The 16884-nt window shown below is 43.3% G+C and overlaps 1 protein-coding gene across 1 annotated transcript in view; it reads right to left on the bottom strand.

Annotated features, from left to right (window-relative positions):
- The window catches only part of ECPAS (Ecm29 proteasome adaptor and scaffold), a 121056-nt gene that overhangs the window by 80774 nt on the left and 23398 nt on the right, over positions 1-16884 (bottom strand). The window contains exons 10-13 of the mRNA XM_056518777.1: positions 12022-12107; positions 11085-11163; positions 10105-10154; positions 9921-9987 (exon numbers count right to left, since the gene is read on the bottom strand). Coding sequence (XP_056374752.1) covers positions 9921-9987; positions 10105-10154; positions 11085-11163; positions 12022-12107 — 282 coding nt within the window. The remainder of the gene's footprint in view (positions 1-9920; positions 9988-10104; positions 10155-11084; positions 11164-12021; positions 12108-16884) is intronic.

Genomic DNA, 16884 nt, shown 5'->3' with positions numbered 1-16884 from the left:
ACCTTCTGTATTATTTTCTTGTATTTTCCAGGATTTCTGCTTTCTGTCATTTCAAAGGGATGTCTAATCGGCCGATTTGTTGGAAAGGGGACATGTGAGCACCGGTGGTCATGAGGCTGCTGTGGGCGGGAGGTCAGGCACTATGCCTGCGGATCCCACAAATCCAGCACCCTCTGTAAGTGAAGTCTGAGTGACGAACCCCGACTTTCGGTCCCACCCTCCGCTGACCCACTGCTCACCAATTACGTGCTGGTGCTCTCCTCTCCTCCCCTGCCGCCTGTGGACACACTATGTGGTGCTTCCATTTTATGGAGCCTCAGCGCTGGAGTACCTCTCACATACTATTGCTGCTGGTAGGCAAATTGCCTGCTGTATAATGCACCCTGCTGAGGGCTTATGCTGCCACAGTAACTGCTGCATAGCCTTTCACATTGTCATACACATGTGGGGGGGGGGGGGGGGTATCTGCAGAGCATTGCACCCTAGTGTCTTCTACAGACACTAGGATGCAATGCTCCTAACATGCCCCACCATGTGTATATCAGTGTGTGCGTACTACATACACACGGAAGTATGTGCAGAGTTTTACAGCCTAGTGTATTTACTACAGATAACAGGTTGCAATGCTCTGCACATACTGCTATACACATGGGGGTATGTGCAGAGCATTGCACCCTGGTATCTGTAGAAAAGACTAGGGTGCAATGCTCTGCACATACACATATGTGTATAGATAGCAGTGTGCACGCTGCTATACACTAGGATGCAACGATCTGCGCAGTCTGCACATAACCAACCAACCAACCCCCCCACCCCCCCCCCCGTGTATATTAAAATGTAAATAAGCCCCTCCCCCAATAAAAAGAAGGGTCCCCCTTTTCCTATTGCATAAAAAAAAAAAAAGCACGGAAGCTAAAATATATTAACATTTCATATTGCCGTGGGTAGCCGTCTGAACTATTAAAATAAAATGTTAATGATCCTGTACAGCAATCAGCGTAAAAAAAATCCTAGAAACTGTTTTAATAGGACCATTTTATATATTTTCTCAAGTAAGATCAGTTAAACCCTTGTCATTTTTGCGTTATTTTTTTCCAATTAAAATCAATGAAATTATCGACAAATACCGTATATACTCTAGTATAAGTTGACCCGAATATAAAGCCAAGGCCCCTAATTTCACTCCAAAAACCTGAGAAAAAACATTGGCTTAAGTATAAACCCCCCTTTCATCATCTCTCTCCCCTGTCAACATCCACTGCCACAAACAAACCCCCCAGCCCCCCCCCCCCCCAGTCATCATCCCCCTCTCTTATAGTGTATTCACCTCCCCAGTTGTAGCGGCAGCGGGTCTTTTCCTGTTGCCTAGCAGCCGAGAAAGGAACAAGTCCCTGCACACGGGCGACAGCTGTGCACAGCCCTCACTGCGCATTGGCGTCAATGCACCGCAGTGCCCCTACCCCAGCGTCACTAGTGCAGGTCTGGCTCGGAGCGGAGAAGAGGGCCTCCCAGTGAAGGTGGATGGCCCGGACCGGCTAACCCTCCCCGTCGGTACGCGGACAGTCCCCGCAGCATCCATACCCTGGATGAGTTGGAGCTGGCCCGGAGGGTAGAAGGGGGCCTCCCAATGAAGATTCATGGCCCCACACCCCACGGCATGCCTGAACTGATTTTACTACCAATTTTTTTTTTCACGTGAGTATAAGCCGAGGGGAGCGTTTTCAGCAAAAAATATGCCAACAGCAGTCGGAGAGGGTCTGCAGAGCGAGCTCCCAGCTCCGCAACTAAAAGCGGACACAAAGTGCTCCCTCTACAGTGCCTCTCTGACTGCCTTCGGCGCATCTGCAGAGTGAAATACGCTGTGGATGTGCCCTGTGTGACCCTGCCCTTAAAAAGGTATTGGTCAGAAAAAGTAATTGAGGCTGTAATGCTTGTCAGCATTTCGTAAAATATATACGGTACAAAACACGCGGGAAGCCTGATGTGGGCTAAAGAATAACAGCATAAGATATCTGGTGTGCAGACACATTGCCTCAGGGAGAAATTTGTAAAATCCAGTGCTTTAGAGGATCTGATTATACTGGTTTATAGGAATTGTAATGTACAGAGTGACTTGACACTTATCCACTATCAATACCTTTGACAAAATGGACAGTATTTTCAGCACAAGTTTATGCGGCTTTTTTCCCTGCATAGTACTGAAAACCAGTTTGGCAGGGGAACGGCAGCACAGCTCCATTCACAGACAGTGGCCAGTGCTTCATCACTGACCATAAAGTGATGACATATCTTATCAGATAGTAACAACTCATGGAGGATACACAAATATGCCCGGGCAGGGCACACATTCTAATAATTTTACCGGGCAGGGCACACATTCTATATTCAGTACAAGGCAGAACAATTATTTACAAGAACATGGGAAGAGAACACATGATTATATCACTGCTGAAAAGCCAAAAATGTCTGGTCATATTCGCTTGCCACAAAAATATTCCATGCGATTAGGATGCATTTACCAACAACTAGGTTATCTGACATTTAGTTTTCAGCCATGCATATCTTATTAGACATATTTAAAGAGGTTTTGGATTATATGTCTGTAAGAATAATGGTTTAATGAAGGCAATTTAGTAAATTATTAACATTTTTTATTTTTAAAAACATTTCCCTCCTAGGATCTCTGCTCATTAATACTAGCCTGGTCCAACTGGGAAAATAACTTGCCATAAGCATCAAGGCTTTAGTTGACATGGGGGCCATGACAGCTATTGACATGTTTAGTTGGGGTTTCAACCAATATATTCTATGCCAAAAAAATAAATAAAATGCACTGATCATTATGTGATTAAAGGCTAAAAGTAAAAGCTGTCTTGTTTACTGTATTATGCAATGCACATGTGATATAGTTATAAATAATCAGGATAAACTTTCAGCTTCTAAAAAGTTAAACAGTAGCTATGAGTTAAAGGACAACTGCAGTGGTATGACACTTATCCCCTATCCACAGGATAGGGGATAAGTGTTTGATTGTGGGGGGGTCCGACAGCTGGGACCCCGAGCTAATGGGGCGCCGCCATAGCTAAGCTAATGGGGCGCTAAGGCGCATAGCGTCGACCTAGAGGTCGACGGTGACGCCCCGTCTCCTCCCCGTCCCCATACAGTTCTATGGGGGAGACGGGGAGGCACGAACGCTGCCTCCCCGCCTCTCCCATAGAGATGTATGGAGGAGGCGTGCCGGATGCAACGTCATGCTGCGGCCGGCACGCCCCCTGCACGGGACAGCCGCGGCCCCGTACAGGAGATCACAGGGGGTCCCAGCGGTCGGACCCCCCACGATCAAACACTTATCCCCTATCCTGTGGATAGGGAATAAGTGTTAATCACGCTACAGATGTCCTTTAATGGAGATTTCTACTAGAATTTTCACCTGCTAGCGGCTACAAAATTGTAGTTAATTTGGTGCATGGGTGCTTTAAAAAAAAAAATCCCACGCCCCCTCTAAAGCAAGCAGGGCTCACTCAGCAAACATAAAATAGCATAATTTTTGTTCAAGTTGGGTGCTTATGCAACAATTTTGTGATCTGTCTTGCAGTTCACACATTATAAATGCACCAAATGTTTATTTACAGGTAAGTCACATAACTGTGCATTATACAGTGATTATTTAGGCCAGAATCACACCTATAGTTTTGTTTTTATTCCAAATAGAATCCACCTCTGAATCCAACTCTGGTTTTAGCTCTAAACACTTGAGATGAAGAGTCCAGCCTCACTGATATAAAACCAAAAACCCCACACTTATCACCAGAAATCCTGAACATCCACATTTCTCAAGTTAGTAACAACAGATACAGTAAGAAAACAACCAGTTTTAAATTAATTTTGCACACTGTGATAACCTTCCATTACTAAATCCCTCTTGGGAGGGCAAGCTATTAAAGGGATTTTCCAGCTATATAAAAGTGATGGCTTGATGGATCCTTAGGATAGGCCATTAATATCAGATTAGTTGGGGTCCTGGAGATCAGCTGAATGTAGGGGATATGGCGGCTCAATTAACCCCTTAAGGACCCAGCCCATTTTCACCCTTTAAGCATTAATAACTCTAGGATGCTTTAACTTTCCATTCTGATTCTTAGAATGTTTTTTTCGTTAAATATTCTACTTTATGTAAGTGGTAAAATTTAGTCAATACTTGCATTATTTCTTGGTGAAAAATTCCAAAATTTGATGAAAAATTTGAAAATTTTGTATTTTTTTAACTTTGAAACACTCTGCTTATAAGGAAAATGGACATCTCAAATTATATGATTCACATATACAATATGTCTACTTTATAATTGCATCATAAAGTTGACATGGTTTTTACAGATGAGCGAACTTACAGTAAATTCGATTCGTCACGAACTTCTCAGCTCGGCAGTTGATGACTTATCCTGCATAAATTAGTTCAGCTTTCAGGTCCTAGGAGACTCTTTCCTAGGACTGTATCCACCTTTTCCAGCCCACCGGAGCACAGGAAAGCTGAACTAATTTATGCAGGAAAAGTCAGCAACAGCCGAGCCGAGAAGTTTGTGACGAATCAAATTTACTGTAAGTTCGCTCATCTCTAGTGTTAACCCTTTAGGTGTTTCACAAGAATAGCAGCAAAGTGAAGGAGAAAATTCTAAATCTTCATTTTTTACACTCGCATATTCTTGTAGACCCAATTTTTTAATTTTTACAAGGGGTAAAAAGGAGAGAAACCTTCCTAAAATGTGCAACCCAATTTCTCCAGAGTAAGGAAATATCTCATATGTGTATGTAAAGTGCTCTGTGGGTGCACTAGAGGGCTCAGAAGGGAAGGAACGACAATGGGATTTTGGAGAGTGAGTTTTTCTGAAATTGTTTTTGGGGGGCATGTCACATTTAGGAAGCCCCTATGGTGCCAGGACAGCAAAGCAAAATATATATATATATATATATTAGAAAAAAATTATAATAAAATAAACACATGGCATACTATTTTGGAAACTACACCCCTCAGGGAATGTAACAAGGGGTCCAGTGAGCCTTAACACCCCACAGGCGTTTGACGACTTTTCGTTAAATGAAAAAAAATAAATACATTTCACAAAAATGCTGTTTTTTCCCCAAATTTTACATTTTTACAAGGGGTAAAAGGGGAAAATGCCCCCCAAAATTTTTAACCCCATTTCTGTGGACATCAAGTGCTCTGCTGGCGCAGTACAATGTTCAGGAGGGAAGGAGCGCCATTGATCTTTTGGAGAGAGAATTTGGTAGGAATAGAAGTCACCTGTGGTGCCGAAACAATGGACCCCCCACATGTGACCCCATTTTGGAAACTACACCCCTCACAGAATTTAATAAGCGGTGCAGTGAGCATTTACACCCCACTGGCATTTGACAGGTCTTTGGAACAGTGGGCTGAGCAACTGAAAAATTACATTTTTCATTTTCATGGACCATTGTACCATAAATCTGTCAGACACCTGTGGGGCGTAAATGCTCACTGTACCCCTTATTACATTCCGTGAGGGGTGTAGTTTCCAAAATGGGGTCACATGTGGAGGGGGGGGGTCCCATTGTTCTGGCACTATGGGGGCTTTGTAAAAACACGTGACCTTCAATTCCAGACAAATTCTCGCCAAAAGCCCAATGGCGCTCCCTCTCTTCCGAGCATTTTAGTTCGCCCGCAGAGCCCTTTATATCCACATATAGGGTAAGTTCTTACTCAGAAGAAATGGGGTTACAAATGTTTTGTTTTTTCCTATTTTCCCTTGTGAAAAAGAAAATTTTAGGGGAACACCAGCATTTTAGTTTAAAAAAATAAAAAAATAAAAAATAAAAAAATTCTCTTTTTCCCCATCCAACTTTAAACGAAAATTTGTCAAACACCTGTGGGGTGTTAAGGCTTACTATACCGCTTGTCACGTTCCGTAGGGGGGTAGTTTCCAAAATGGGGTCAAACGTGGGTATTTATTTTTTTGCGCTTATGTCAGAACCGCTGTAAAATCAGCCACCCTGGTGCAAATCAATAATTTAGGCCTCTACATAGTGCACTCTCACTCCTGAGCCTTGTTGTGCTCCCGCAGAGCATTTTATGCCCAGAAATTGTGTTACAAATTTTGGGGGTCTTTTTTCCCCCTTTTACCTCTAGTGAAAATAAAAATTATGGGGCAACACCAGCATGTTAGTGTAAAAAAAGAAAAAAATTTACACTAACTGGCTGGTTTAGACCACAACTTTTCCTTTTCTTAAGGGGTAAAAGGAGAAAAAGCCCCCAAAAATTTGTAACGCAATTTCTCCCGAGTACGGAAATACCCCATATGTGGCCCTAAACTGTTTCCTTGAAATATGACAGGGCTCCAAAGTGAGAGAGCACCATAGCATTTGAGGACTAAATTAGGGATTGCATAGGGGTGGACATAGGGGTATTCTATGCCACTGATTCCCAAACAGGGTGCCTCCAGCTGTTGCTAAACTCCCAGCATGCCTGGACAGTCAGTGGCTGTCCGGAAATGCTGGGAGTTGTTGTTTTGCCACAGCTGGAGGCTCCGTTTTGGAAACACTGCCGTACGATACGTTTTTCATTTTTATTGGGGGGGGGGGGGGGGCGGGGGAGACAGTGTAAGGGGTGTATATGTAGTGTTTTACTCTTTATTTTGTGTTAGTGTAGTGTTTTTAGGGTACATTCACATGGGCGGGGGTTTACGGTGAGTTTCCCGCTAGGAGTTTGCGCTGCGGCAGAAAATTTGCTGCAGCTCAAACTTGAAGCAGGAAACTCACTGTAAACCCGCCCGTGTGAATGTACCCTGTACATTAACATGGGGGGCAAACCTCTAGCTGTTTCAAAAGTACAACTCCCAGCATGTACTGACAGACCGTGCATGCTGGGAGTTTTACTTTTGCAACAGCTGGAGGCACACTGGTTGGGAAACCTTCCGTTAAGTTCTGTTATCTAACTCTGTATTTTCCAACCAGTTTGCCTCCAGCTGTTGCAAAACTATAACTCTCAGCATGTACTGATCGCCGAAGGGCATGCTGGGAGATTTAATTATGCAACAGCTGGAGGTACGCAACTACTACAACTCCCAGCATGGCGAGAAAGCCGTTTGCTGTTCATGCATGTTGGGAGTTGTAGCTTTGCAAGATTTAGAGGGCCATGGTTTAGAAACCACTGCATAGTGATCTCCAAACTGTGGCCCACCAGATGTTGCAAAACTACAAATCCCAGCATGCACAGACAGCAAACAGCTGTCTCGGCATGCTGAGAGTTGTAGTTTTGCAACATCTGGAGGGTTACAGTTTAGAGACCATTGTATAGTGGTCTTCAAACTGTAGTCCTCCAGATGTTGCTAGGCAACTCACTGGCTTCCGTAGTCTACAGCACGCCGCACCAGGGAGCCAGCCGCACGTCATCTCTGCCCGCCGAGGCCGATCGTTGCCACTGATCGTCGCCTCTGCCGATGGTAAGTGGACCTCAGGCGCCGGTCATCGACAGTTCCTCCGTTCTGCCCGCACTACTGTGGGTGGGCAGAACGGGGGAACCGAACCTTAACCCCACCCCTGGTCTGCTATTGGTCGGTCGCTTCTGACTGACCAATAGCAGGGATAGGAGGGGTTGCACTCCAGCCACCCCACTCCTATCCCTTCAGGGGGATCGTGGGTGTCTTAGACACTCCTGATCCCCCCTTTTTTTCTGGGTCATCCGGGTTAGGCCAGTGGAGCTGGCCAATGCGCGCAGCCCCAGCTATCAGTGTGCTCGCTCTTGCCTGTCTGATTGACAGGCGGGAGCGAGCGCCGCAGTGACTGAATTTCGACTCATTGCCAGGCTTAAATGAGTCGAAATTCTGTAGCGACGTCACTGCCGAATGCATTCGGCCACTAGGAGGGCGACCCCTAGTGGCCGAATTAAAAAGTGATTTTAAACTGGTTTAAAATCACTTTTTTTAATTAAAGTATATTAGAGATATATTGTAGTACTTAAGTACTACAACATATCAATTTTTTTATATCATGACAGTGCCCATTTAAGCACCAGGGCGTACCCATATGCCCTGGGTCCTTAAGGGGTTAAGCATTGCATTCTGTTTATTGTTTACCAGGTAGCGGTCTAATTTTGGTAGTGGCTGCCCCTGGTTTTTCAGGTCAGTCCTATTCACATGTGCTACTGAAAGTAAACAGCTGTGTCAGATAAACAATGAGGGGCATGCAGAACACGGTCACCTTTATCAGCTGGATGCCAAGAGTGTGACCTTCATTAATCTGATATTGCTAAAGATAGGCCATAAATTTGTGGAGCTGTTGAACCCCTGTGATATATTTATAGTCATGCATAATGATCATGTCAAAGAAAAACAACCGATCAAACTCCCTCCTGCAGAAATACAACTCATGCAAATAGCTACCATGTTTGTAGAAAAGTGAATGCTACCATCCAGAATCTAGAGAACAAATGTTATGGCAAATCTTTATTTTGAAGAAAACATAAAAAAAATGCCATCGTAAAAAGAATTTCTCTTACTGCAAAAAGTACAAAATTGTAACTAGACACCTCTTAGTTGTTACATTGTATATGCTCATTTTGGACTATGTGATTGCACCTTTTTTGTGGTGTATCTCTATGATATTAACCCCTTAAGGACATAGCATTTTTCCACTTTCGTTTTTTCCTCCTTACATTTTTGCACCTAAAAATCCATATGATGGCTTATTTTTTGCGCCACCAATTCTACTTTGTAATGACATCAGTCATTATAACCAAAAATCTATGGTAAAACGGAAAAAAAATAATAATTGCGCGACAAAATGGAAGAAAAAAATGCAGTTTTGTAACTTTTGGGGGCTTCCGTTTCTACGCAGTGCATTTTTCTGTAAAAATGACACCTTATCTTTATTCTGTAGGTCCATACTATTAAAATGATACCCTACTTATATAGGTTTGATTTTGACGTAATCATAACTACATGCAGGAAAAAGTATAAGTTTAAAATTGTCCTTTTTTGACCCCTATAACTTTTTTTTTATTTTTCCACGTACAGGGTGGTATGGGGGCTCATTTTTTGCGCCGTGATCTGAAGTTTTTATCATTTTTGTTTTGATCGGACTTTTTTCGCTTTTTATTCATTTTTTTAAGGATATAAAAAATGACCAAAAAGACGCTATTTGGGACATTGGATTTTTTTTTGCGTGTACGCCATTGACCGTGCGGTTTAACTAACAATATTTTTATAGTTTTATAGTACATTTACGCATGCAGCGATACCACATATTTTTATTTACACATTTTTTTTTTTATGGGAAAAGGGGGGGGGGGCGATTCAAACTTTTATTAGGGAAGGGGTTAAAGCATCTTTATTAACTTTTTTTTTTTTTTTTTTCACTTTTTTGCAATGTTATAGCCCCCTATAAGGGACTATAACATGCAGTACATTGATTCAATACACTGAACAATGCCTTTGCATTGCAATGCATTGATCAGTGTTATCGGCGGTTGATTGCTCAATCCTGGATTTCAGGCTTGGAGCAATCAATCGCCGATCGCACGCGCAGGAGAAAGGTAATGACACCCTCCTGCTGTGTCCTAGCTGATCGGGACATCGTGATTTTACCGCGATGGTCCCGATCAGCCTGATTGAGAAGCAGGGAAGCTTTCCCTTTCACTTTAGACCTGGCGATCAACTTTGATCGCTGCGTCTTAAGAGTTAATGCTGGACATCTGCCGGAACGGCGATGTCCGGTATTGGCCACGGGTCCTGGTAGCAACCAGGATTGTGTGGGTATGAGGTGAGCTAAGCTCCTGAGCACGCTTCATAACTCTCCCGTGCCGCAGCACCGTATAAATCCGGCATTTTGCGGCAAGGAGTTTAAAAAATGTTAAAAACACCCATATAGGACTAAGCTAGAATTCTTACCTTCCTCATTGCTTCAAAAAACTGCTGAACTAAGGCCAGGTCCTTTGTAAAAAGCTTAGGCATACGGCTAGATGGAAGTAAAAGGAAGAAGAAAAATAAAAATATATAAATAACAAGATTTTCAACATAGTGCAAGTCTAAAAACAGTGAAGATCATCCACCAGGTTTGTTCTTGTCAACATACCCTGAGAGTTTGCCGACAGCTGAATATGCCATGGAAAGCAGCTTTGGATCCTGTAGAGTAAAATAAAATAAAAAATGAAATATGTATAATTTAACAAGCGAATAAAATAAAATTTGCCGGTTTTATGCAAAGTATTATCGTGTAAAGAAAATCAGCATATTGCAAGTAATACGACTGAAAGACCCTCTTCCACAAACTGCAGTAAAAATCACTATGGAATAGACCTGTACATAAATAGACCTGTAATGCAGATTTTATTTGTCAATCGATGTTGCGCCTAAGTTGCTGATTTTCCCCCCATTTACGTCAATGGGAAGTCAAATTCCACAAGAAAATGTTATTGTAACGGATTTGTTGCAGAAACACTGCAAAGTAACCGGCACAAAGTTCAGACACATTTTACAGCTGCAATTCTGTACTACTAGTCAGAAAAATCTGAACTAGATCTTTATTTTAGTTGTTAATTTAGTCCAAAATGATTGAACACAAGGTAAGTAAATGGGGGAAATCTGCAACTTTGTTCAGATTTGCCACTGCACATTTACCTTTGGAAATGCTGCAGATTTTCTGCTTAGGTGAACCTGCATAATATGCGCCCTGTAAAATGCACCCTAAAGCACAATTATACAAACATATTTTTAAGACACAGAACATGGGTTTAAGTTATTTCAAGTTGTTTTCTTCATGCCAAGCCAGTGGTTTTAATACACTGCCCGTGTAAACTAACAGCACCTGATCTACATTCCAATCGTACATATGTGATCCATTATCTGACATCCCACAAAGCACTGCCATTTACGAACAGAAAATGCATTTAGCTTTAGATATAAGTAAAAAAAAATCTGCATATGCCAAATATTTACCTTGAAAACGAGAGAGTTAAAGCCCACAATTTGTTTTAGTTTTTTTTTTTTCACTTTTTTATACACAGTCACAATATTTGGCCATATCAAAGATTAATAAGATCATTTTTCTCTTACCTCTTTATATTCATTAATCAGCTTTGTAAGCCCATTCAGTAACATCGGACCTAGAGGTTTTATTTTACCATCAGGACAACTGTTATGAAGCAAAATAAATAGGTCCTTAAATTACTAAAGGCAATGCTAGTTGTACATCAATAGACTACATACGCTGATCAGCCACAACTTTAAAACCACCTGGCTAACATTGTTTAGTGCCCCCCTCATATTGCCAAAACAGCTCAGACTTAAGATATGGACCTCACAATGTGCCATGAGGTATCAGGCACCAAGACACACACAGCAGATCTGTTTAAAAAAAATAAAAAAATAAAAATAAAAAAATACAGTAAAACACTGCATAAAACAGGCTCTATTTCCTGGCTGTTTCAGGCTTGCTGAATGCCCATGTAACTGTTTGTTACTATATAAATTTAAAAGCTACTGCTGTGTAGGTTGAAAGTCAAGTTTCTGTATGTACATTTATATGATGCTTAACCCCTTAACGACCACGGACGTAAATTTACATCTTGGTGCGGAGGTACTTCGCGCATGAGGAAGTACATTTACGTCTTGTACATGACCATCGGAGTGGTGCCCGCGTCATGCACTGCAGGTACCGGGTGCTATCAGCAGCTGGGGACCCGCCAGTGATTGTGGACATCAGCGAACGCACCAATGTCCGCCATTAACCCCTCAGATGCTGTGATCAATTCAGATCACAGCATCTGCGGCAATGCGCACATTTAAATAGATGCTTGTTTCGCCAGCCGGGCTCCGATAAAAAAAAAAAGTCCAAAATGGCTGCTTTATTTTGTCACATTTATTTATTCCAAAAAAAAATATATTAATATAAAGTGATTTGAAAGTTTCTCTGGGAAAAGCAACCATATTTTACTAATCAAGTACATCCCCTCTAAAAAGAAGAACATTCTCAGTTGTTACAGTTACTTACATTCCACAGATATGGTGCACAAATTGCAGAGATAACAACCGTAACTTGGCATTTGTGTTTCCCCCAAAAAGGCCATCATAAACAACCTACAATAATGTGAAAGAAATAAGACATTATCTTGACCCACTGGTAAAAAAAAAAAAAAAAAAAAAAAAAAAGGCAATGGTGAGGATTTCTAAAGTGCTCAAATCCTTATAGTAAAACTTCCCTTCAAATATTTAACTATGTTATAGTGGTAACATGGGATGCATCTGCTATGAGGCGAAATAAGAATCTTGCCTCAGGTGGTAGATTGCGGTGCCCCTGGGGAGGGCGATGGCAGGACCTAAGGTGCTGCCACTGCCCCACTTAACCCAGATGCCTGCACTAACTTAACACTCACAGCTAAAAGGTGTGGGAGCAGAGAGGAAGCAGTGGGTGGAGCACCGACTGCTTGTTAAAGATCAGCAGGCCGGCAGTGGCCACTTAAACCGTGACCAGCAGCGGCAGCTGCGGGTGAACACTTCTCCCTTGCTTTTAATATTTTTTTATTTTCCTTACCTGGCCGCGCTCCGGCAGCCGGCGGGTCTTGCAGGCTGTGTGGCCAGTAAAGAATGACGAGTGATGCCTCCTGCCAGCTTCTCTGTGTGGCGTCAGGGCCGTCACTCCCTGCATCCACCGCTGGTGACAGTTCTAAAGTTGCCGCGGCCGGGCTGCTGAACTTTAACAAGCAGCCAGCGATGCGGCCACCCTGACCAGCGGCAGCTGCAGGGAATGACGAGTGACATCCCTGACGCCGCTCAGAGGAGCCGGCAGGGGATGTCACTCATCATTCTTTACTGGCCCCATAGCCTGCAAGACCCACCGTCTGACCTGAGCGGGGCCAGGTGAGGGAATATAAACAATATAAAAAGGGGGGGGGTGATGAGAGGGGGAGATAATAGGGGGGGGGGGAATGATGAGGCAGGGGGAATCACAGGGGAAAGAAGGCACAAAGAGAAAATAATGAGGCACACGTCAGAGGGGAGGGGGGATTTAAATGTGGTACATGGGGCTGATAAAGTGGGAGGAATGATGTGGCACTTGGGCGGGGGGGGGGGGGGGGGACCAAACTGAGGAGCAGGGGGAATCAAAGTTGGGGGTATGATGAGACATTTAGTTCAGAGCTTCCAAGTCATTTATTTAACATTTATTTTTTTGCTTACTGGGGGGATAGTATTTATCTGCTGGGAGCATTATTAGCATTGGAGTCACTATTGTTGGGGAAAAGGTGAGGATGGTATTAAAAGAGAGCAAAGACTAAGTTATTTGTTTGACAGATTCTGCAGACACAAGTTTTGGCTAAAAGAAATCATGATACCTGAACTGGATAGAGAAGGAAAAAATAAAAATAAAAATAGATGACTCCTAACAGAGGAGACCGACATCACCTGTGTGTCACTGTAGATACTGTGGTAACTGCACCAAGGTAATGTTGTTCTGTGTTTTTATTCATCAATAGTATTGTGATATTATTTAATCTTAAGGCAGGGGTAAGATGTGATCAGAATGTAGTGGTATTATTGGTCCCTTGTACAGTGTTAATATTGGTTTCGATATAATGGGATTTACACAGTAACAGAATGGTAATAAGATAGTGTGGCAGTATCATTTGGCCTTGCGCAATCATTAAGAGGTTACATAATTGGGTTAATGTGCAATACACTGAAGTGAATTACACTCAAATGGATATGCCTTGTTAACCCCTTCAGGACCAAGCCCATTTTGGCCTTAAGGACCAGAGCGTTTTTTGCACATCTGACCACTGTCACTTTAAACATTAATAACTCTGGAATGCTTTTAGTTATCATTCTGATTCCGAGATAGTTTTTTCGTGACATATTCTACTTTAACATGGTGGTAAATTTTTGTGGTAACTTGCATCCTTTCCTTGTGAAAAATCCTAAAATTTGATGAAAAATTTGACAATTTAGCATTTTTCTAACTTTGAAGCTCTCTGCTTGTAAGGAAAATGTATATTACAAATAAAAAAAATTTTTATTCACATATACAATATGTCTACTTTATGTTTGCATCATAAAAGTGACGAGTTTTTACTTTTGGAAGACACCAGAGGGCTTCAACGGTCAGCAGCAATTTTCCACAAAATTTTCAAACTCACTATTTTTCAGGGACCAGTTCAGGTTTGAAGTGGATTTGAAGGGTCTTCATATTAGAAATACCCCACAAAAGACCCCATTATAAAAACTGCACCCCCCAAAGTATTCAAAATGACATTCAGTCATCATTTTAACTCTTTAGGTGTTTCACAGAAATAGAAGCAAAGTGAAGGAGAAAATTCACAATCTTCATTTTTTACACTCGCATGTTCTTGTAGACCCAATTTTTGAATTTTTACAAGGGGTAAAAGGATAAAATGTATACTTATATTTGTAGCCCGATTTCTCTCGAGTAAGTACATACCTCATATGTCTATGTAAATTGTTCGGCGGGCGCAGTAGAGGGCTCAGAAGGGAAAGAGCGATAAGGGCATTTTGGAGAGTACGTTTTTCTGAAATGATTTTTGGGGGGCATGTTGCATTTAGGAAGCCCCTGTGGTGCCAGAACAGCAAAAAACCCTCACATGGCATACCATTTTGGAAACTAGACCCCTTGAGGAACATAACAAGGAATAAAGTGAGCCTTAATACCCCACAGGTGTTTCACGACTTTTGCATATGTAAAAAAAAAATTTTTTTTTTCCACTAAAATGTGTGTTTCCCCCCAAATTTCACATTTTTGCAAGGGTTAATAGCAGGAAATACCCCCCAATATTTGTAACCCCTTCTCTTCTGAGTATGGAGGTACCCCATAAGTTGACCTGAAGTGCACTATGGGCGAACTACAATGCTCAGAAGAGAAGGAGTCATATTTGGCTTTTTGAGAGCAAATTTTGCTCGGGGGGCATATCGCATTTAGGAAGCCCCTCTGGTGCAGAACAGCAAAAAAAAAAAACACATGGCATACCATTTTGGAAACGAGACCCCTTGAGGAACGTAACAAGGGGTACAGTGAGCATTTGCCCCCCACTGGTGTCTGACAGATCTTTGGAACAGTGGGCTGTACAAGTTTTCATTTTCACGGACCACTGTTCCAAAGATCCGTCAGACACCTGTGGGGGGGTAAATTCTCACTGCACCCCTCATTACATTCCGTGAGGGGTGTCCGTTTCCGAAATGGGGTCACATGTGGGGTTTTGTTTTTTTTGCGTTTGTCAAAACCGCTGTAACAATCAGCCACCCCTGTGCAAATCACCTCAAATGTACATGGTGCACTCTCCCTTCTGGGCCTTGTTGTGCGCCCCCAGAGCACTTTGCGCTCACATATGGGGTATCTCTGTAGTCGGGAGAAATTGCGTTATAAATTTTGGGGGGCTTTTTTCCCTTTTACCTCTTGTGAAAATGTAAAGTATAGGGCAACATCAGCATGTTAGTGTAAAAAATTTAATTTTTTTACACTAACATTCTGGTGTAGACCCCAACATTTCCTTTTCATGAAGGGTTAAAGAAGAAAAAGCCCCCCCAAACCTTGTAACGCAATTTCTCCCGAGTACGGCGATACCCCATATGTCGCCCTAAACTGTTGCCTTGAAATACGACAGGGCTCCAAAGTGAGGAGCGCCATGTGCATTTGAGGCCTAAATTAGGGATTTGCATAGGGGTGGACATTGGGAATCACTGGCGTAGAATACCCCTAACAGGGTGCCTCCAGCTGTTGCAAAACTCCCAGCATGCGTGGACAGTCAATGGCTGTCCGGCAATACTGGGAGTTGTTGTTTTTCAACAGCTGGAGGCTCTGCTTTGGAAACAGTGGTGTACCGGACGTTCTTATTGGGGGAGGGGGGCTGTGTAGGGGTATGTGTATATGTAGTGTTTTTAACTTTTTATTTTATTTTGTGTTAGTGTAGTGTAGTGTAGTGTTTTTAGGGTACAGTCACATGGGCGGGGGGATTACAGCGAGTTTCACGGGGGGGGGGGGGGGGGGGGGGGGTTGCACCAGCTGTTGCAAAACCCACAAACTCCCAGCATGCATGGTCTGTTAGTGCATGCTGGGAGTTATAGTTTTGCAACAGCTGGAGGCACACAGGTTAGGAAACACTGAGTTAGAAAACAATGTTTCCCAACCAGTGTGTCTCCAGTTGTTGCAAAACTACAACTCCCAGCATGCCCAGACAGCTGAAGGGCATGCTGGGAGTTGTAGTTCGGGCAACATCTGAAGAGCCCAGATGTTGCTGAACTAAAACTCCCCAGCATGCCTGGACAGTCAGTGCATGCTGGGAGTTGTAGTTTTGCAACAGCTGGAAGAGCACAGATTGGAGACCATTATACAATGGTCTCCAAACTGGGGCCCTCCAGATGTTGCAAAACTACAACTCCCAGCATGCCCAGACAGCCAAAGGCTGTCTAGGCATGCTGGGAGTTGTAGTTTTTCAGACTCCTAGAAGCAGCAGTGAAGATCTTCACTGCTGCTTCTGAGGACCATATACGTCACCCTGCCGGTCCAGTCGCTGCTCCTCCACGTGGCCGGGTCCCCGCGCTGCTCCTCCACGTGGCCGGTCCCGCGCTGCTCCTCGGTCCCGCCAGGTAAGTCCGCCGGTCCCCTCGTGTTCCCCCCCCTATGCCGCAGGTCCCCGCGAGCCCCCGCAGCCATCGTCCCCCGTTCTGCCCGACTTCCAGGGGGCGGGCAGTGCGGGGAATCTGAACTTTCACCCCAGATCACTGTGATTGGTCCACAGGGACCAATCACAGTGATCGCTGACCAGGACCATCAATGGATGGTCCTGGGGGTGAAGCAGAACTTGTCCCCTGCTGGAAACAGCGGGACTTCTGCCAGTTAACCCGTGCG

This window comes from Hyla sarda, chromosome 1, assembly GCF_029499605.1.
Source record: "Hyla sarda isolate aHylSar1 chromosome 1, aHylSar1.hap1, whole genome shotgun sequence".
Taxonomy (NCBI): domain Eukaryota; kingdom Metazoa; phylum Chordata; class Amphibia; order Anura; family Hylidae; genus Hyla; species Hyla sarda.
Note: the sequence above shows the minus strand (reverse complement) of the source record. Positions and strands in the feature narration are given on the sequence as shown.